This window comes from Tinamus guttatus, unplaced genomic scaffold (genome assembly GCF_059628265.1).
Source record: "Tinamus guttatus ecotype Peru unplaced genomic scaffold, ASM5962826v1 Tinamus_guttatus_pri_ptg000246l, whole genome shotgun sequence".
Taxonomy (NCBI): Eukaryota; Metazoa; Chordata; class Aves; order Tinamiformes; family Tinamidae; genus Tinamus; species Tinamus guttatus.
Genome location: NW_028288780.1, coordinates 3,522,707 through 3,544,171, shown reverse-complemented (window position 1 = coordinate 3,544,171; position 21,465 = coordinate 3,522,707). Strand labels below are relative to the sequence as shown.

The window sequence follows — 21,465 nt, the reverse complement described above, 5'->3', positions numbered from 1 at the left end:
AGATGGAGTGGAAATTTACACAACTGAGAAGTGCTTCATGACAAGCACTCACATCCAAATTTCAGTAGATGTGCAGGACTTTAAACTGATCAGGTTATCCTGGTTATGAAAGTACTTTTAGCTCAATATAGGACAGATTTTTAGGGTTCTTGAACTTGCAAAATGCTTGATATCCATCCTTGAGCACTGAGACTATGCCACCAGTGGCTGCTGTAGGCTGAAGTCTAATCAGGTAAAGGCCTTACCGCTGCATCACCAGCATCAGCTCTGCACGGAGCACAGGCATTTTGGTGTCCAGAGCACAAGCAGCCAAAGGGCTCTTTTGTCTTCACTACTGGTTTCATCAGGAGGGCTGGCAGCCATGATGGGGCTGCTCTGGGAATTTGTTTCTGAGCGGTCTAATGCAACTTGTCCAATGTGGTTACAACCATTGTAACACCCACACACTCAGAACAGGCTACTGGGTGGTTTTAACTAGCACAACCAAAACGAAACATGCTCTACCGGTTACAGCACTGCAGCAAATGACAGCTAGGCCTGACATTGGAGGAGCTGGGGATACAGCCATTCAAGTCACAACAAAAAGAAAGCCTGGTTAGGGCCAAAGTGTCCTCACAAACACTCCCTGGTATGTATTCTAAGGAGGGGATGGGGGTTTTTTTGTCTCTTGATTTGTATCTTTGCACATTTCTCTGAACTCAGAGCATAAAGCTGTTATTTTGTTGGACATAATATAAAGGCTTGCTGTATATCTGCATTTAGTGATCTATTAGGCATCAAGCTGCATGTATCATGTAAAGATGGTGGGTGTACCAGATAGGACTATCAATCTTCACATTTGTAGATACACTTATATTAAAATTATGAAATGCTCTCCAGGCTGTCAACCTAAAGAACTTCAAAAAGTCTGAGAATAAAATACTTAGCATACTGCAGAGCAGATAGTAAACAACACTAGATATCATGCACTCAAAAATGTTGCTTATTGTTCTCACACTCAGTGTGCACACCTTATTTTGCAAAATGAAGAGTCATCCAGGAGAACGCGGATGTTATCACAGAAGGTTTTGATCAGGTACAAAACAGCAAATCCCAATATGTTCCTGTAAGCTTGGGTGCCATCAGCTTCTTGCACCCTCCTCCAGAGCATGTCAGGAGACATTAGCACTGACATGAGAGCCTGCAACGTTAGGTCTGTAGAACAGTCACATATAGAGCCACATGTGTTTCACATCTAACAAGCTGAAAACTACTCTTGCTACAGTCAGCAAAAATATTCATTAGGTTGCCCCTCTATCTTTGGTATTGCTTCTGAGTCCACACTGGAGCGGGCAGACAGCAGCCTGTTAGACTCATCTGGGGTATGTCTAGTCAAGTATTCTCCTTCGACCCCTTTCGCCTTGGCCCCGGGTGACAGGCTTTCAAAGGTGACATAGGAGTCCTGAATTTCCTTGGGTTTCCGCACGAGGCACTTTTTGAAGCGCCTTTTCAGTGCTCCGCAGCAGACCACCAGAGTGAGAGGAAGAGCGATGACGCAGGCCACGCTGATCACAACCACATTGATGAGCTTCTGGGTTCCCCCTGCGCTGGCAACTTCGTCTGTGGAAAATATGATGCATTGCTCCTTCCTGGGGATCAGCCCTTTCACACAGACACACATGATGTACTTGGTCTTTGGCAGCAGCCCGTAAATGGTGACCTTGGTCTTCCCTGGTTCCACGTTGATCCGCCGCATGTCTCTCTCTCCAAAAATAGCATAGAGGACACTGAATACTGTCGTGTTCTTTGCCAGAGGCGCCTTCCAGGCCAGGGTAACACTTTGGTCGGTGTCCCCTATCACCCTCACCGACCTCACAATTCGCTCTGGCTCCTGCTGACCGGTAGGTGGACTCACCAGGAGGCTTTGTGAGTTGTCGTTCTGTACCACATTTTGGAGGACAAGATTCTCTTCGGAGCCTGCTCTGGCTCCCAGGGTAGGTACAGTGGAGGTGGTGATAACGTACCTAGCCACTAGCTTGTCATTGTAGGCAGCCGCCTCCATCCCGTTCGCCTTTGCACTCCAAACACCTTTGCCGTTAGAGCTGGGGTCATCCGTGCTCTCCGAATCCGTGATGATGAGGGAGATGAACGCCTCTGTGGCCCCCAGGAAATTCTTTGCTTTACAGATGTACTCGCCAGAATCAAGATAGGAGACCACAGGCAAGCCCAGAATAGACCAACTCATCCCATCACTAGAAATTTCTTGGTGAACTGCGAGTAAGGAAAAGTGCAAAATAAAAAGACAATCAACAATTAATAGCATTCTTCTTTAAATATTAAGATTCAATCAGCCAGGTATCTGCCTGATATAGCACAATCACTATTTCCTTTTTATCAGTAAGTAGGTTACAAAATCAAAGTAAACCCAAGGAAAGGACATCAACCCTGAAATCAAGGTATGCTGCAATTTACACTGCTTTGAAGCCAATGGTTGTGAAGTATCTCATACTTTTTCATCCTTCAAACAGACATACAGACTGAAAACAAACAGAAGACTTCCTTCTATTTTCAAGGAAAAAAAAAGTTCATAAACTTTTATATAACTACAATATGTAAAACAGTGAAGAGAATGAGAGGTAACGCAGCCTAGGTGAACCATAAATGCACTTTATCACAGAAGAAAAAAAAAACAGTGGAGAATGTGAATCATATGCGGAAAAGCCCCTAAAAATCACATGTGGAATATAAGGAGAAAAGTGGCTGAAAAACAGTTCCTTTTTAATCCGAAAGTATGGCTGGTGTTTATATCAAGCCAAATACATGGAAGTGTGACCTCTTACAAAATTAGATAGCTCCATTGAGCAATATGCACACAGTTGAATGTTGATTTTTCTCTCCTGGTTGCCAGGAGACTAAAGCAAGCTTTATTTTTGCCTTTTTCTATTTTCTATTTGTGTGTGTGTGTGCGGAGGGAAAGTTTTAAAGAGATGGGATTATGCAGAAGAGAATGTCTTCTTTATTTAACCAGCCTCCTTTGGATGAGCACATACCACCTCTGCCCTTTCCTATTGAAAGGTAAACCAGGGAGAAGCCTGAAAGGCAAAGATAAAATAGGATGCAAACTTCCCCAGAACCTGAGTGAGGTCAAGTTCAAGTTATGAATCAGGACTCGTTTTAATGGAAGTGAGATACAAGAGCAGAAAATGTTATCTTTTGAGTACAATTATTATTTGAACAGGAATATTAAAAAAAAAAAAGTCTCTCAGTCTTCCTGTGGTACTATCCTTTTATATGCAGACTGTGCACTGTTTCTCACTTCTTTCTACCCAGAACAGCACCATTTCAAAGAGTTGCATTAGAGCACCTGTACAGAAGCTGCTGTTGCTGAGAAAACATGTATATTTTCAAGCAACTTTTTACTGACTTTTTACTGAAAAGTACTAAAGCCAGATTTAATGGGGCACAAAATACATCAATCCTGACTGTAGCTCAAAGTAAACTCAACAAATGCTTTGAGGAAAGCTTTCTCTGATTTATTTTCTGTGTCTCACTTTCAAGTCTAGAAGATATCATTGCAGAAAATGGGATACATTTTCATTAGAAGGAGATGCTCCACTGCATCCACGCGTCATGCCCCCAAAATGTTTATTACAAGTGGTTCCACTGCTGTGAAAGAAAAACCCTCTCTCCTCTGTTTTTGCTGTACCGAGGAACCCAGCAGCCCTTTGAAGACCCAACCATCTATGAGGTGGGTTTACACCTTCTGTGAAAGTCAGGATTGGACCTATGGGACTGTAACATTTCGGGACTGAGATATCATATCCTGAGCTAAGATCTCTAGGGCAAAAAGTCAACTCAGGTGGCTGACTTGAATAGAGCAAAGATTTCTTCCCTAAGCAACTCATGTACTGAAGGACTAACTAACTTTGCAATTTTGTTCTTTGTCAGTCTTGTGAGCGGAAATGAAAATACAACCGGTCACAAAGACAGTAGTATTTGAAGGCTTCCACCACAAGAGCGGAAAGCACAAGATAGGGAGCTGGTCAGCACTTTTTTCTTCCAGAATATTTCCCAAAAGAGTTTGTCAGTCTAACAAAAATGATTCATTTAATGGACTCATAGCATTTTCCACTCGTGTTGTATCCTTTGGCAGTTCAGTGGCTTTTTTCTCTTTTAATATGTCTGTGCCTTTGTGAGACAAAACTAAAACAACTCTTCCATGTGACAGTTCAACTATATTTATCTGATGACATTTAGGTCAATATATGAGTAATTTCATAGACTGGAAAAAAATCACAATACTATAGTGAATTACAATCTTATTTTCGCACCATGTTTTTGGTCTCTTTTCAGTGAGAAGGATCTATTATCCTTTTTTTAATTATTTTTGGAAGCTCCCATGTGCTGTACAGTGAACAGGAAATACATGTACAGGTCTCACTCGGTCAACATGACAGCAGAAGTTAAGGCAAACCTACCTGTGCCATTGAGCTGAGCTCCGTCAGCCCGTCTCCAGCTGAGCTCGGGAATGGGCACTCCTGTTGTTCCACATCGCAGCAAGACGGTGCTGCCCAGGATGGTCTTCACTTTGGCTACAGACGTATGTACAACCGGGCTTTGACACTTCCTCAGCTCCACCTGGCTGAAGGCGATGCCTGCAAGACTCCGGGGCGTGGAGCACTTCAGCCTGGGCTCTATAAACGCTATGTTAGGCGACTGGAAATTTAAGAAATGGACCATCTCGTATAGACTGCAGTCACACACCCAAGGATTGTCTTGCAAACCTGCCAAATGAAAACAGAGCATTAAATCACTCCAACAGTGCAGCATGGCAAAATCAACTAGCTGTGCAGGAGGACTGGGTTGATCAATGGATGCTTGCATTTGCTAGAGTCAACAGAAATATAGAGGAGATCAAAAGTCACTGATGCCTCTAGTAAACTTGTCTAGAGGCTGCTAATAAAACCTTCTGGCTTATATCCTTCCATCTATCCTCCCTGGCCTTGCAAGGGGGTCAAAAGTGGCAGGCTTGGTAGCAGGGCCCTTCTTATAAATTAATATGTTATCTTAAGGAGACTAAATAAAGACTGAAAGTTTAGAGCTTGGCTTTGTTGTTTTATGGCATTTTTGTTCACTGCATATTTCTGACTTCACAGGCTAGATAACACTGTAAATTATTCCAGATATGCTGGTGAAATAATTGCTTTTTCTTTGCTGAAATCATCATGGATTAAATAACCAGCCAGGCTATTCCCTGTGGCACTTTATTATCTCTGAGATTTGCTTTTTCCTCTGCAGTTTGAATGAGAATCTTGGGCAGGTTGGAGGAAACCCTTTGACTTCCCACCAGCGTCCTGACACATCCTCTTTTGCTACGATGTCTGAAAAAAGGCTACTTTCTGCTTTTCCTGCACCCCTTGCCCTGTCATTTCCCATTCTGGTAAGCTCTGTCCTCCCCGCTGCCTCTTTGTAGGGGAATAAATGGAGCCTTTAGCCAGGCAGGACTGGAAGCGCCGGGGTGGAGAGGGGCCGGCTGTGCCGGGCTCGCTCCCTGCCCATTCCCCCGCCTGGCGCTGGGAGGCTGCAGCTCCCGCGCTGGGAGCCCCTGCCCGCCCGCGCCGGGGGTGACCTGGCCGCACGGCTCCGTGCGGAGGAGCTTCCTCGGGCTGGCCGCGGACCCTGCTGCCTCCGACCCGCCACAGAGCTTTGCCCTGAAGACACAGAGCTGCAAGTGCTGCTGTGGTCCCCCAAAGTGTGGGAGCCAACCCACTGCTGAAACTACATTTTTTGGTAGTAAACTGAAAACAAGGGCTGTGAAGAGGGTTCATGCCAATGCGCCTTGGAGAAAGAAAGGGACTGGGCTGACTCTACAGTTAATACAATTTATATAATCATGAGAAACAGTCATGAGCCAAAAGAAACAGAAACATGCAGCTGTTCTCCAGTTCTGCCCCTCCAAGGGATGTGCATGTCATGCCCTTGGGCACCTAGCAGTGTCAGCAGGATAGGACTTAGGCATGGGATTCTCTCTATCTTATAATGCAAATCTTAGCATTATACTTATTTGCCTATTTTTTTTTTTTTAACATCCTGGTGCAAGCAACCAATGTGCAGCTGACTACAAAAACACTCAGGTTGGCTAGAGCACCAACACATGATCTATCCTTCCTGATAAAACACCTTCATAATCCATATTGAATGTAGTAATTTTTACATGTAACTTGGCATGTATGACCTATGGTAATGTCTTGTCATGCCACAAACAAAATGGGTAATCTTTAAGCTTTGGCTTAAAGAGCCTGATGCTGCACCTGGCACCAGCTCATCTTCTAATGCTAAGCAAGCCTTAGAAACATCTGCTAAGGACCTGAGTAGCTTTATAGGCAGCAGTTTCTTTCTTTTCAAAGTACTGGATCTCTCTCTACTGCAATCTGCTTTAAAAAACTTTGTCTCCACTAAGTTTATGCAGAGAACAAGAGCAGCAGCAGCATTTCTCTGAGCTATGGATGGCTTTCCCGGCCTAAGGCAGCCTTGTGCTGAGATAATCAGCAAGGGCATGAACTCACCTCCAGCCTGCGGTACCTGAGGATGCGACACACAGACACGCACAGCCCATGGGTAAAACACAATTGACAAAGCCAGGTCAGTTTATATCAAATGAGGACAGCAGATGGCAACTACTCTGGACCATCAGCGGTCTGACATGAATTTGATCCAGCGTACTGTGGCTAAAAGGCTCAATAGTAATCCCCCAAACTACTAAACGTGCTCAAAACTTCATTTGGGGATACTGCAACTCAGAGGATTCAAGACAGCCATCTGTGCCATACTCCGACACAAAAAAAAAATGACATTCCTCTACAGTCACACTTCTGAAGAGCCCAGAACTCTCAGCACAAAGAAGATTCATGTATCTTTATACCTGGATTTGGATGTAACAAGTGTCCATCTTTTTTATTTAATAACACTTAAAAGTGATCAGCTCTACAGTAGTTATTGTTAGAAAACAACACCATAATGATTTGTGTTTCTGTCAAAAATGACAGTGTCAGTAAATAAATAAGCATCTCTAGTTTTATGTTACAAAGATTCAGCAAGTGACCAAATTCTTGGTGTAATAAATTGGGTGTGGGATGCCTGAGGTGAGACTGTCAAGATCAAAATGGATTTCCACTAAAATATGCTTTACTCTGAGCAAGAAGGAGTTCCAAGGCACTGCTAATGCACACTTTTCATGGGATATTAACTTAGCCCAGAATGTGGTACAGTAACCAGTGTCAGTAAAAACGCTATAATAACATTTGGATCTCTCATCATTTCTGCCCCCAGGCAAAATCAACTATTTCTCTTACCTAAGATGATCTTGGAGTTATCATTGGGAAAGTAAGGAACTGCCTGCAGGTTGGCCCAGCTGGAAATAAGGGCTTGAGGGAGAGTCATCAGTTTATTGCTGGACAGGTCCAAATAGGTGATGTTCTTGACATAACGAGCAGCCTCTGGGGGGACTGAGGTGAGTTCATTGTTGTGCAGATCCAGAAGCCTCAGCTGGGGCATGTCAGCAAGGGCTTCCCACGGGAATGATATTAAGTCATTTCCATCCAGCCTCAGCTCCTGTAGGCGACGGAGGCCCTTGAAGGTGATCACACTGAGGCTGGCCAAGGAGTTATAGGGCATCCAGAGGTATTCCAGGTTGTGGAGTGAATGCAAGGCTTCCCCTGGCACCCTCCTGATGGCTGTCTTCTCTATCCGAAGCTTGGATGTGTCTACAGGAATATTTACAGGCGTGAGAGTCATCTCCGGATCATTACACAGCACAGTCCTGGTGGGGAAATGCAAACATAGACCTTTCATGAGTTCCTTATATTTAGAAACATTTTTATTTTAATAAAAGATTTAGATCTGCCTTTTTCATGAGTCTTATTTGCTTTTCTATCTTACTTACCACCTATATAATCTATATATCACTCCTGCGATTTCATTAACTTGCAGTAATTTGCAGACACACATGGACCTTTGGGAAATGACTGCAGTGTTCTGCCTCTGTTGGAGTGGCATGAGGCTGAATCCAGCCTCTACAGCATTCCTTTTTCTTTCATTTTTTTTTAGGGCATTTATAGCAGACAGCAATAACAACATTCATATAGAACACAGGATGTTAGCTCATGTTAAAACAAAATGCTCCATAAAGTGTGCAATAAAAGGCATATTAAAAGAAGCCTCACTGAAGTGTGGGAAGTAATGCAGATTAAATGCAGCACAAGACCTCTGGCTCATGAAACAAGGATAAGAAAATAACTAACCCCCCACTGGAAATACATTGCATCAACTGCTGCTTTACTATGAAATAGTCTAAGTTTTTCAGAGATGGGGCAGTTCATTTCACTGTGGTCATGTACAATTAAGAGAGTGAAAGCACAGAAAATTAACTCTGCAAAATGCTATGTTAAAGCAGGGTATATTTGTGTGACAAAATTGTTCCTTCCCATTTTAAATCCTGAAAAATCACATGCTGTATTTTTTCAAGCCTTCGTACACAAAAATATGAATTTGACTTTGCCAAGACGTGAAATTGCAGATCACCACGGGGAGTGAAAGGAGCCAAAACAGGCCTCTCACACTGCACTTCAATTTGCCTATCAGCAAAGACAGAAAGGCAAATTCTTAACAAAATACAAAGTTAAAATACAAATAATACCTTGCAAAAGGTACCAGGGTCAGATAGGCATGTTCAACTCCACATGCTAAAAAAGGTACCGCAGGAAATGTAACGTGATCAGTCAACTACCATTTTCTTATCATATTGCTTTGCTGACAGAATACTGCAAAGCTGCCAAAACCAGACTGGTTTTGGTGGAAAGCAATCATTCTACTACTATCAGCAAAAATAAACAACATCACTCAACTGCTCATGCAAGTTTGCAGGATTTAAATGCTTTTTGAGCCTTCAGTTAAAATTGTTAATTTATAATCAAAACACAGTACATTACTTTCATCCAGCACTTTTACTGCGGCTTTAAGTCCTGCCCACCCTCAGCTGAAGGCTGAAATGTTGACAAAGAACAAAAGGGTATAAAATATGAAAATCCCAGAAATCTTCTTTCAATATAATATTTTTTTGTGTAGACATGACACAAATTTCAATAGAGACACTATTGCAGAAAGGCAGCTTGCTCTAATGCTTCTCATCATGTCCCTAAACTATGTCAGTGAGCACTAAACAATTAATCTATGAGATAATCTCCCTCTCCTAGTGAGAAATATGAATCATAATGCAGAAAAAACAGTGACATTATGTTCCTTAGGAGACCTATGGGTATGAGCTTTTTTATGTATCTTATAAAATGCACTGCAGCTTTTTTTCTGGTCACTGAAAGGAAATTTCACCACGAACTATGACATTTATGGAGGAATAATAGGCTGTCTCGCGATTGCACTCATTTCAACAATTACAGACTACCTGTGCCTCTACCACACTTCTGCATGCGGTATTAAATCCATAGCACTGCAGAAAAGATAAGAAAGAAGATTATTCATGAGGATCCAAAATGGAGCGGACAGTCTTTCATTCCTATACTGTGGTCTTGCCGGAAAAAGTATTTCTTGCAAAGGAGTTTGCAAATACTCTCTGTCACAAAACCTGTTCCACTATGAACTGTGCATGATAAAAAAAAATAGCCTACATTTGATTAAATCATATCATTACTTTGTAATTACACTTCAAAAAGATATTTCATTAAAGTCTTACACAGCCCTCTCTATCTGATGGTGCTGCATTCCAAAACCGAGGCCCTCTGGTCTTGTTTCCAAGTTTCCAGTCTGTGAATTATCTTACTTTCTTATTATTATCTGTCTTTTTGTTTCATTCTCATCTAGCATCTATTTCTAGCACTGTAAATACTCCCACTGAAGGATTTTTTATGCAAACAGAATGGATTGCAGTTTTCATACCACAATATAAGTCAAATCTAGCTACTTTTAGAAACAAACCAGCAGAGCAGAATAAAGTTTTAAGCAGCATTTTCAGCATGGACATAAAAAAAATGTTTAAATTGAATTCCTTTTTGTCTTTGCACCACTGGTATTATGGTGGTTCTGTTCTTGCAGAGGAGATGCCCAAATGCTTTCCCTGAAATCAGCTTACTGTGTTTTCAGAAGCTAATCCTCTGCAAATAAAGCTAGAGTGCAAAGTGACTGGAAAAATAATGAACATGAAGTCCAGCCACAATATTTTCTCCTCCAAGCATCCTCACAGAGCCAAACAAATAAAAATCCAGCAATAAAGGAAACAATCAACACCCCCGGAGAATATCAGCGTACCTGGTTTTTGTCCCTTCGCTGGGACTATGGAAGGTGCAGCTACACTGAGACGGACAAGAAGCACCGGCCCGAGGCAGCCCTCCAAAGACTAAGCAGCAGAGCAAACCCACCGGGATCCACATCCTCATCACCCGTGCATGAGAAGGACACCTAGATACTAGACAAAGTAAATGCTTTTGCCTTTTGTTTTATCCATTGACCGGTCACATCTTGTTAACTGCCTTTCGTTTTCAGCCGCGCAGTGATCTTCCAGCCCGCGCTGAGTCCATCAGATAAAAAAGGATAGGCAGGGATTAAGGATGGGGACTTGAGTTATTTTCATGAAGGTGCTTATTGCTTCCTGGAATCATACTGACAGTGTTTCTTCCCTTCGGGAGCCACATGAAAATCGGGCTCCTCAGGAAATCTGTGGCTCTTCCATGAGACAAAAACAAACATGCTTTTTGGAGACCTGCATTAGAGGCAAGATAAACATAATCTGACCAGGAAATAGAAACAAATTACTCTCTTACAGTGACTTTGGGAATACTTAAAAAGAGTTTCTTGCATTACAGGAACTTAAGCCTCCTACATAAGGATATTGAAAACATATAGCAATATTATTCAAAGATTCTTTTTCCCCACAGCTTCTGGTTTAGTCAAGTGATTATTTAACTGCTGACAACATGCCTATATTAATAAATGAAAAGTTACAGAAAATATGCATATACTCCAGTTTATATCAGGCCTAGCACATCCCTGAAGCACTGACCATTTTCTGTCTTTGCTGTCACTGATTGTTACTGCCTCATTTGCTGATACATCAGATCCCAGAGGTGGGACCACTTTCCGGGATCCCCACCTTATCTGTGGCACACAAGAGCTTCAGGAGCATTGGGCAACACTTCCTTCTGTCTTTATCACAATTCAGTTCTAGGTGTCAAAATATTTTTATCCAAACTTCTTTGAGATAATTGTTTCCTAATTAGCAAAGAGCCATAACAAAAAAGCTGACTCAGAAGACATGTATTTTCAACAGTCTTCTGCTAGCTCCAAAGAACACAATACATGTCAGAAGAGTAGAGCCTAAATATGCACAAATATAACACTTGAAAGGTTGCTGTGTTAGATGGGAGCAGAATCAAGTTCATACTAATAAGGCTATCACATGCTTATAAAAGCTACCATTTCTATTGAGTGGGAATGTATATAAACCACTGTCAGCAGTTGTGCAATACTTCTCTAAAAGTCAAAGCCTTTGGATAAGTTACTAGCTGATTACTTTCAACCTTATCAGACTGCTTCTCCCACGCTTCATAGCTATATTACATTAGAGCTTTGGCAGGAAAAAAAATGACCCCAACACCGGACATGAAGCAGAGAGGCAAAAGGTAATGGCAATGAGGAATGATTGAATGGACCTGAACAAGAGCAACCTAGCAATAAAACACTAACTAGAAATTACTCCTTCAGAGATACTTTATGAAAATGTTTCTCTTGTGGTTCTGTAACCCTGGAAAGCCTCAATGCCTGGCAGAGTCACAAGAGCTAGCCCAAGATGCCTTATTATGTTTTAGAACAGGAACAATTCTAGTAAACTTCTGGATGCCCTTAACTCGGTAGGAATTTTGCCATCGACTTCAGCCAGAGAAATGGGATGTAGGATAAGAAGTAGCAGAAAACACCTGGCATTCCTGTGCTGAGCTCCCATTTGCCTGTTTGTCCACCACATCCATCTCATTTCCCATCGTCCTTTTCTTTGACAAAGGTCAAAGAAGATGGGAAAAAACACCAAGTACAATAACAACCACACAGTACAACAACAAAGATTTTCCCTAAAAATAGGTTTTATTTGATCTTAATTTATAGTCACATTGGTCAAGTGTCCTCACAGTTTTTCTGACAATGCTCTAAAGCAGCCAAGGCTGCTCTTCTCACCTCTTGTGGCCAACCATCCAAATTCAGATTTTCCTGAGGGACTTTTTTGGATGCTTGGTTGTATACTTAAGGAAGATACAGGAATGAGCCACGCCAAAAAGCATCTGAAGTTTAGAAAAAAAAAATAGAGAGATTTCAACATCCAAAGCTTCCACCTGAGAAAGGTATGAGGCAGATGCGTTTTGAAGAGCTGCTATAGATATCACTCTTTAAAACTCAAATATTTTCTATGCTTCCCTGCACATGCAGAAAGCATGAAAGCCCAGTGCCAACCCTGAGGATGCCTGGATGTCTGTTCAGCTTTAAGGTTACTTCTAGTCCTCAATCTTTGCAGATCCCATGAAGACAAAGCAGGGCATTCATGCCATCCAACCACAGACAGCCAACTCGGATCCCTAACAAAGGATAGTCTCTGTAGACTTCCTAGATGGTTGTAGAGACAGAGTACAGCTTCCAGGGTAAGTGTAAAATGGACAAGCAGAGTTTCCTGTTGCTAAAGATTGTCTGTCTTCCCATTGACAATAGAATTTAGGGAGCCCAGTTTGACAACAGAATTTTAGGGAGCCCAGTTGGGTACAAAAAGTAAACTGGTGTGAATAGCCTAAATCCATGTTTTCCCACTCTCACCTGCTTTCCTGCCAAGGCTGAGGATCAGCATGTGCAAGGAGGATTCCCAGCAGGCTAAATTGCTAGCTGAAGTAATTCAATGTTGGAATATATCTGCCACATCATCTTTCCTAGCGCTCTCTGTTGTGGATTTGTTGCTTTTCGTTTTCAAACAAAAAAAATCAGAAGTGTCAAATGAGAAGTGCATGAATAGTATAATAGTCCTATGTACAAATGATCTGAAGGTTAATTAGTATGCTACAGGAACAGTATAGGTGCTGTTTCTAATAAAGAAGGCTTACCAGGTTTTTGGTGTATAACCGTTTTCACACAGAATCCATCCAGAAGAACAAAATCTGAGTGGCAATTTTTCTGTAATTCTTAGTAACTCTTAGAATATCAAGGTAATTTAGATGTGGCTTGGGGCTAACTATTAAACAGATATTTTATGGTGCCATAGTTTTGCATAATATTGTTTCACTAGTAACTCTGGTAATTAATTAAGGCTCGTAGAAATCACTTACTGAAAGGACAGCCCAAAGGACTATTTTTCCCCATGCTATTTTCACATCCTACATTTATTGTCGTTCAAAGAGAAATTCCAGTATCTCATTATTTATTTCTGAAGAGATGAGAACATGATGCAATGCTGCTCATTAAATGCCCATAGTTGTTTTCTCTTTGACTTCCACTAGATCCCATTTCTGGTTTTAATGATTTCTCAGTTGCCTTAATGATCTCCAAGCTAAGGCCAAGATCAATGTTCTGTTTAGTACACTGAGCAGTGGCTCAAGGTGCCTGGCTGTCCAGGTGCTCTTCCTTAGCTCCGTATTTGCAGCATTGACTGAAACACCTCACTCCCCACTGATGTTAAATTCTACTCAAAAGAGCCATTCAATATGATTAACTTTGCTTTGCTTTCTTCAATGCATCTGATAAAGTGGTTTCCCTCACCTAGAGCTCCAGAATAACAGACTTGTAGAAAGCAGGCAGTTACTATATAGTAGGATTTGCTTTCACAAATCTCATTTTGCCTAGCAAATGAAACATCTAGGTTACAGCTAAATGCCAGAAGCAGAGAAACAGGGGCGAGCAACAAGGCATTCCTTAGCAGCTGTTAATCCTACACGCTTTGTCATTAAAGGTTGTTAGTTTGCATGACAGATTCACCCTGAACAAGAGAGAAAAAAGACCGGATGGCAGGCTGACAACAGCAGGATAAATGTAAGTGTAACTTCTACATGTTTTTCCCTTTGGATTATATGCTTAAGCAGGTCAGGCCAAAGATCACTAGAGAGTGTGTTACATGGCCAAGAGAGGGGGAGTGCCTGAAGAAACTCCCCCAAAGGGTTTCTCCTCCTAGGTACAGCCACGCTCTGCCCTAATCCAGTGAGATGGCAGCGGCAAAACAGAACTGAAGGCCTGGCTGCTGTTTTCAGTCAGCCCCACTGCCCTGCACTCACTTCTGCCCCACAGCTCTGCTTGGTTGCACAGTGTTTCTTTGCAGTGTGAGAACGTTCTAAGCCATCGTGATATTTCTAACGGGGAAATGTATTATATTTTCCATAATATTTTACAGTTATTCACACATTATCCTACATAATTTAAAATGAATATTCACTGGCTAATTCCCTTCAGGTTGCAGGTGATATTTATATGAGACTTTTGAAAATCAATGTGACATTAGATTTAAAACTATATTCAATTTTAACGAATGTGAAATTTTCCAAGCACCAAAAGTAGCTCTGAAGAATAAAAACATGTATGTCCAGAACACCAAATTCTGCTTCAATATAAAACCAGTGGGACTGAGGACCTTAATTTCCACAGGCAAAGTTCTGGGCTCCAAATCACAAAAGCTATGCTCTTGTTGCTACTTATAAAGTAAAGTGTTTCTTCTCTGCATTAAACTAAAAATATTAAACTAAGAAGCAATAATAAGCAGCAGTCTCCCTCAGTAGAAGTGTACGAAGTTGTTTTGCATTCTCTGAGAAGAGCACGCAAAGCAAATGAGGACATATTCTACTGTCGGTGACAAAGTTAATGGCATTCAGCACGTGGCAATCTTTCCTACAGCTTAACAGTTTTAGGCAGGATACAATTTAAAGAAAAGTTAATAAGATTAAGTTAATTATTTGACATTACAGTTCTCACACTTTTTTTTTTCAGATAGACTTTTTGAACCCAGAAATGTTATTTTATTTTAATAGACTGCTCACTCACAGATTCAAAAGCAAGACTCAAGCAATAAATTCAAAGCATGTTCTACTGAGTCACTTTTTTTTTTTTTAATATGGCCATTGGACAGGATTTATTTTTACTTCTAATCCCCATATACTTAGATAAAGATGGCATAGAGCAAATAAAGGACCATATTTTATCATAAATGAAAGTCATAAAATGCCTTATTATCACGATTTTGTCTGAAAGGTTTTATTAGTGGGTAACGTAAGCCAGACACTAAATCAATTTCATTAGGTAAATGCATCTTCAAGAAGCTTCTGGCAGGGCACATCTCATAAAGTGGAAAATCCTTCCCACTGATGCAAGTTGAGAGCACGTTAATGCATTACGTCGCTCTAAATTAGATCTTGCACTTAATACCGATGAAGCAAGCTCCTCTAGACATACAGGACTTAACTCATTAAGCAAACCTCTAGGTGTGTTGAAGAAATAAAAGAAACTTAAATGGTTTTTGCCATGGGATATTAGAAGCCTATCAGCAGTATTTCTTTCACGTATGTTTACTGCGGTTCCTATAGCCAGTATTGAGCAGCTGAAGTCAGGGCAGACCGCTGTCCTGGGGGAAAGACAGGCAGCTCCCTTATGAAAGCAGCATTAGCCCCGTTTCCGCTGGACCCGCAGTGGCGGCGGCTTCGCAAGCCAGCGTGCCAGTGCGCGGCCTCAGCGAGGACCGAGGAGCTGCCCGCACCGCCCCACGCAGGCCTCCTCCTGACTGAGGGATTGAGGTGCTGGTGGCCTTGGCATCACCGAACTCCAGGAGCACCAGGCTCCTGATGCACGGATTTATTCTCCTTAAGCCTTTGGGTCACCATCTTTGGTCCCAGGTGACAGATTCCTGTCCTCCTATCCCGGAAATCTAAGGAAGGAGAGGGTAGCCGCCATTGCCATGACAGTACTACTTTTATTCCTCTTCCAAGTCCCCCTGCAGTGGCAGCTAAACAGCTACTAGAGGCCAGAAGTACAAGATTACAGAACAAAATTCTCCAGAACGAACTATCTGTTAACTCCCCTGCACAGGGAAACCGCCAGATGAACCAACCTCTTCCTTCTTGGAGGGTGTCTGCAGCCTTTCTTCAGGGTTATTACACTTCAGTACTCATATAAAAGTGAACACATTGTCCACTAGATGGAAATTCAAAGATGTTTCTAACCACAACCTATAAACACTCATAATATGTCTATAATACCTTGTCAATAAACGCCTTATCATAATATCATCCATCATGGTAATATGGAAAAAAAATCACAAAAATGTGGGGAAAAAAATACAACTAAGGTGCACAAGGTAGAATTTTTTGAAAGATCATGATGTTTCTGATTATTTTTGTTAACCACATGGAAAGATCTATCAAACTCTAAACAAGCATCTCTCACATGTGACAACCACCTATTACCTTTCTGCTTTACCATTATAGCCTGAGAGTAAGGGAGAAAGAAAAGGATGAAAGAAAAAGGACCGCGGTAAATTTTTAACATCATTATACTTCTATTTTAATAGGACTTTGCATTCTGCAATGTGTACCTCATGAAGTGCTTACTGTTTCACACTTACACTGGTAATGCCCAGAAGCTCTAGTACGGTGTGGGCATATGGTTGGTCTTTATGGAAGACCAACATCCATAGCTCTCAGAGTACGATCAAGATGACATTACATATAAATAATATAAAATAAATAAATATAAATAGTATAAATAAATCAGATGTGTAATTTCCTTGTTGTACATCTGCATATTTTTTCATATATATATTAGATATAATGAATATATCTTCTTTTAAGTTATTTTATCCAGAAGAAAATATATGCTCTATTGACCATCAGTTGTTGACTGATTTCTGATCAGAACAGTATCTAAAGTTTATTTTACAAGTCTCTGAAAGAGCAAAACCAAAAAAGTGGCTAGGAGCAGAGAATTATTTACATGTGCATATGCAGACACCTATACTGTTACCAAAACCCACCGTTAGAACAGTATAAATGCAATGCTTAGTGACATCTCTCACAGAAAGAATTGGAGTTCTTTGAAGTGCCACAACCACTTACCACTCCACATTAGCCTGCTTTGGCTACAGGACATACCATAATCATATCTGGCTGATACATGTAAGAAAAATAAAATGTGTTAAAAAAATTGGGTTTATATTCCTGGCCCCTCATCTCTTGCTTGTGCCTTCATTCCCTAAAATCCACTAAGGGTCCTGCAATTTAACAAAAGCAGCTGAATTTGGGCTTAGCACCCTCTGCTGCTCGACAGAGAGGCTCGTGCAACAGTTCGCTGACTGCAACAGCCTTTTCTGATTTGGACTTTAATAGCATTACCCTAAGCCCTGCAGAGTCACCTCTGCTTAGGGAACAGTGCTTGTTTTATTTTGCTTCCTCAGGCATGCAAAAAGAATTAAACTTTCTGCACAGTTTATCCGGCTTTTGGATGTAGATGGAGCATAATATATTTTACCCAGCAACCCTCTACCCACTCTGATAATCTTCTGCTTTCCTTTTATACCTTACCTACCTTCAGCCTTGAGATTTCATAAATACACAGGCTTGTGGCAGTTCAAATAAATCTCTTGAAACCTGCAACTAAGTCTTACACACAGAGACCAAGAAAAATAGAAAAAAAATGAAGAAGAAAACAAAAGAAGGGGGAAAGGTAGGAGGAAAGGGAAAAGGAATGTTTTTGCTCTGGTATATTTTATTTTTTTATGTTATTTTTCTCAGAACAATACATTCTTCTCAGTCTATTATCTTCAGTGATGCAATGCATGCATATATATGCATGTGGTGGGGTCATAATAGTGCCTGTGTAATTACACTACTGTAATAATTCTTTGACTAATCCTTGATTATATATATAGATTTTTTTTTCAAGTATTATCATTTGACTGCTTAGCACAGTTATAAGATAAAAGAGAGGGGAGTCTTCCAGGGCAATATCAGAGTAGAGGACATGTCTCAGGTAGCCCCTCAACACCAGAACAGTTCTACAGAACTGGGTAAGATTCCCATAGTGAGATACAATTCCCAACTTGGGCTCTAAAAACTTTGCTGTAAAAAGCAACATCTTTTTATGGGTCATTTTTCCACCCTTACTACTCATTTGTTAAAGCCTCTAAGATATATAACCGGCCTAATTGTGATGACTTTTCCTTAACAAAATAATAGAAAGAAACCTGAGGTGAGGAGGCAAGCATACGATGGTTTGGACCTTCCTCTCGGTACTAACTTTCCTTGCCCAATGCTGGCTGCAGCCTGGGAAAGGCAGAAAGATTACACCAGCACAGAGACATCCTCAGAGAAACTCCATTTACTCTGCAGAATCTTTACTAGAGCAAAGTGGTTCCTACAGTCCCACTCAAGCCAAAAGAAACATTAGTAAAGCTGATGCTCCGAGGACGGTATTTGGAAGTAGTTCTAGTTCTGCAGTCTGCATGAAATGTATCAGGAAACGAAGACGCGATTAAGGCTTTCAGGAAGGAACTCAGACAGGAACAGAGATTTGAGTGAGGTCTTGTTCAGATTCCAGCTGTTGTGAGCTCTCTCTCTATATAAGTAAAGTCTCCTTTGAAAGCAGCCCTATTCACTGTCTAAAGAAAAACTCCCAATTACTGCTACCAATTCAAAACAGGCTTAAGCAACTTAAACCAGGTTTAAGACCAGCACAGGTCTCCAGACAGCGTACCTTCCTGTTTCCATTCCCTCATAAGAAGGATTTCCAATGAAATCCAAGGTTACCACTCACCTACATGATATTGAACTCAAGCCCTGTGTGTCTGTATTGCCAGGCTGCCTCTGCTGAAATGCTGCCATTTGTCATTTAAAGACATTTTTATATATAGAAAGTCAAAAACAATTTGGGTAAACCTGCATCAGAAGAAAGGATTAATAAGACAGAGGAATAACACCACATCGATTTAGCAAAGTTCTTGCTGTGAATATAAAAAAGCACATCAGCAATCTGCATTGATTGCTTGGATAAAATTCAGAAAGGTATGAGTATTCTGTTATCTCTGTACTGCACCTTTTTTACTGTGCTTGTACCAATGCATATTTCACAAAGATTAATCTGTTCTCACCAAATCCATTCTGTCTTATGAGATCCATGGGGGAATCTGGCAACAACGCATCAGATCTGTTTCCTACATGTTCTTTGAAACAGATTAGTAACCAGGGAAGCATCCTTAAGTGAGAGCGTAAATTGAAATGGATGTTTTATTGATGCAGTGAGGAGATCATAGAGAGTGCAAAATGCCAGGTTGTAAGGTAACATCAGATCAAGCAAAGAACCTTTCCTCCTGAATTTTGAAACCACAAATAGCTATTGAAAAAATTGCATAAAGTAAAAACCATCACTAAGAGGTTTCCTAAATTAGGACGTTAAATACCTTTGGTAAATCCGTTATCCTTCACATGGTTTCACTGACTTCACATGAATACCTAACATAATGTTGTTTCTCACAGGGAAAGCAAACAAAGTAATACAGCTTTGTTTTACCAAGTGGAAAAATAAATTAATATCATTATTAGATTCCTTCAAACTCATTAATTTATTCCACATTTACACATCCTCTTTGCTGCAGAAAACCCTTTATATCCAACTGAATATAGCAGCTGTGTTAGAACATACATCACCACATACCACACCAATGAACTCTACCAGTCACCTTAACACATCACCAGAAGTAGATACTGGGAGCCTGATGCTTAACTATTCTACTGATATAAATTGCACCTGAATCAGAGGCTGAATAAGCAAATGAAAGGTTGCCTATAACTGATTTGCATTATTTTACTCAGCACTGATATATAAATAAGTTTTAGATATGATAATTATTTAAGACTCTTAAAGGAGAAATAGCCAAAAAATCCACAATATTCTAAATTATGCCCGTTAAACTAAAAGAATTGCATTTGTAGACCACTTTTTTTAAAAAAAAAAAAAAACATTTAGGGATGAGCAAAGTGTGCAGTGAGCTTTATTTAACATGAGCTAAAGAAGGTACCAGCAGCGTCATGCACTTGGGTGTTTCCTTGGGAGAGATGGTGAGTGAGATTGGCAGGCAACGGTAAGTGCCCAACAGTGCTCATGAGGGCAGTTCACACATATCTGTGGCCTCTATCTCCGATCTACAATAACTGTCTAACTTTACATTGATAAGCATCACAGTAAATCATATATTCTCAAAAGCACTACACTAAAGATTTGTAAGACATTCACAAGATCTAGTACTAACTTTTTGCAAGAAAACACAATGGATCACTATTAAAAACACAGGCTTGGATGACTCATTGGGCCTATTATGAGTCAGGGCTATCACCTTCTTGATCGAGATACACGAGTGAGTGAAAGGCGAGACAAAGACAGATTTATACAGCGTAATGTAATTTTGCTTTGCTTAAACCAAACACCTGGGTAGCCCAACAAATACCATGCCTTCCTGAATCCCACTTCCAAGTCCAAGAGCATATCCATCACAGCAGTTACCCAAAGGATGATGGCTGTAGGTTGAGTATAAGCAGCCTCACTTACTAACACAAGACAGCAAGGTGACTCAACCAAGAGGCACAGCAGTGTGACCACGCAGACCTGGGGCGAGAACACTTCACTGGGGGAAGTCAATATTCCTTATGCTTCAACTCCCTCTTTGTTTGAGAAGGACGGTGCTGGCCTCTTTTCATTGGTGGCCACTGACAGAACTAGAGGTAATGGCCACAAACTGAAACACCAAAAGTTCCACAGGAACTTAAGGAAAAATTTCTTCACAGTGAGGGTGACAGAGCACTGGAACAGGCTGCCCAGAGAGGTTGTGGAGTCTCCTTCTCTGGAGATCTTCCAAACCCGCTTGGACGCAGTCCTGTGCCACGTGCTCTAGGTGACCCTGCGTGTGCAGGGGAGTTGGACTGGATGATCCCTAGAGGTCCCTTCCAACCTTAAGCATTCTATGATTCATTGCACAGGATTCTCAGGATGAAGTTGAGGAAATAGGAACTATCCTGCTAGCAAGATACTACTGTATCTTCTTATTGGTTAGTACGATGGGAAGGTTTACAGAACAGTAGTCTTTACTGTACAATAAACAGGGAGAAGGGGAGAAAAAGAAAATGAACTTAGAAAGTACAGTGAAATACCATACAAAGGAAAAAAAAAGCTATATCCTGTATTGGATATGGTATTGGATATATGCAGTTATATCTATTTAACCATGTACAAAAGTATTGGCATTCTAGTTATTGCTACTCTAAAGGTAGACAAAATTGAGAAGTACGACTGTATCCCTTTTCACGGACAAGAATTAAAAGTGACATGAAAAACAGTTTCATAGCTAAATAGCACCCTTTGTTTCACTCAGGCTCTGAAAGCCATCAGCTTCTATTCTGCAGGATTCAAATGTTCAAATTCCCAGAG

The 21,465-nt window shown here is 40.9% G+C and overlaps 1 protein-coding gene across 1 annotated transcript; it reads right to left on the bottom strand.

Moving 5' to 3' along the window:
* Positions 1 to 1,209: 1,209 nt before the first annotated feature.
* LRIT1 (leucine rich repeat, Ig-like and transmembrane domains 1) lies at positions 1,210 to 10,439 on the bottom strand. The gene is made up of 4 exons (XM_010213770.2): positions 10,297 to 10,439; positions 7,332 to 7,798; positions 4,458 to 4,763; positions 1,210 to 2,250 (listed from the first exon to the last, which is right to left on the bottom strand). The coding sequence occupies exons 1-4, from the start codon at positions 10,422 to 10,424 to the stop codon at positions 1,265 to 1,267; spliced, it is 1,887 nt and encodes a 628-aa protein (XP_010212072.2). The 5' UTR covers positions 10,425 to 10,439; the 3' UTR covers positions 1,210 to 1,264.
* Positions 10,440 to 21,465: the final 11,026 nt, after the last annotated feature.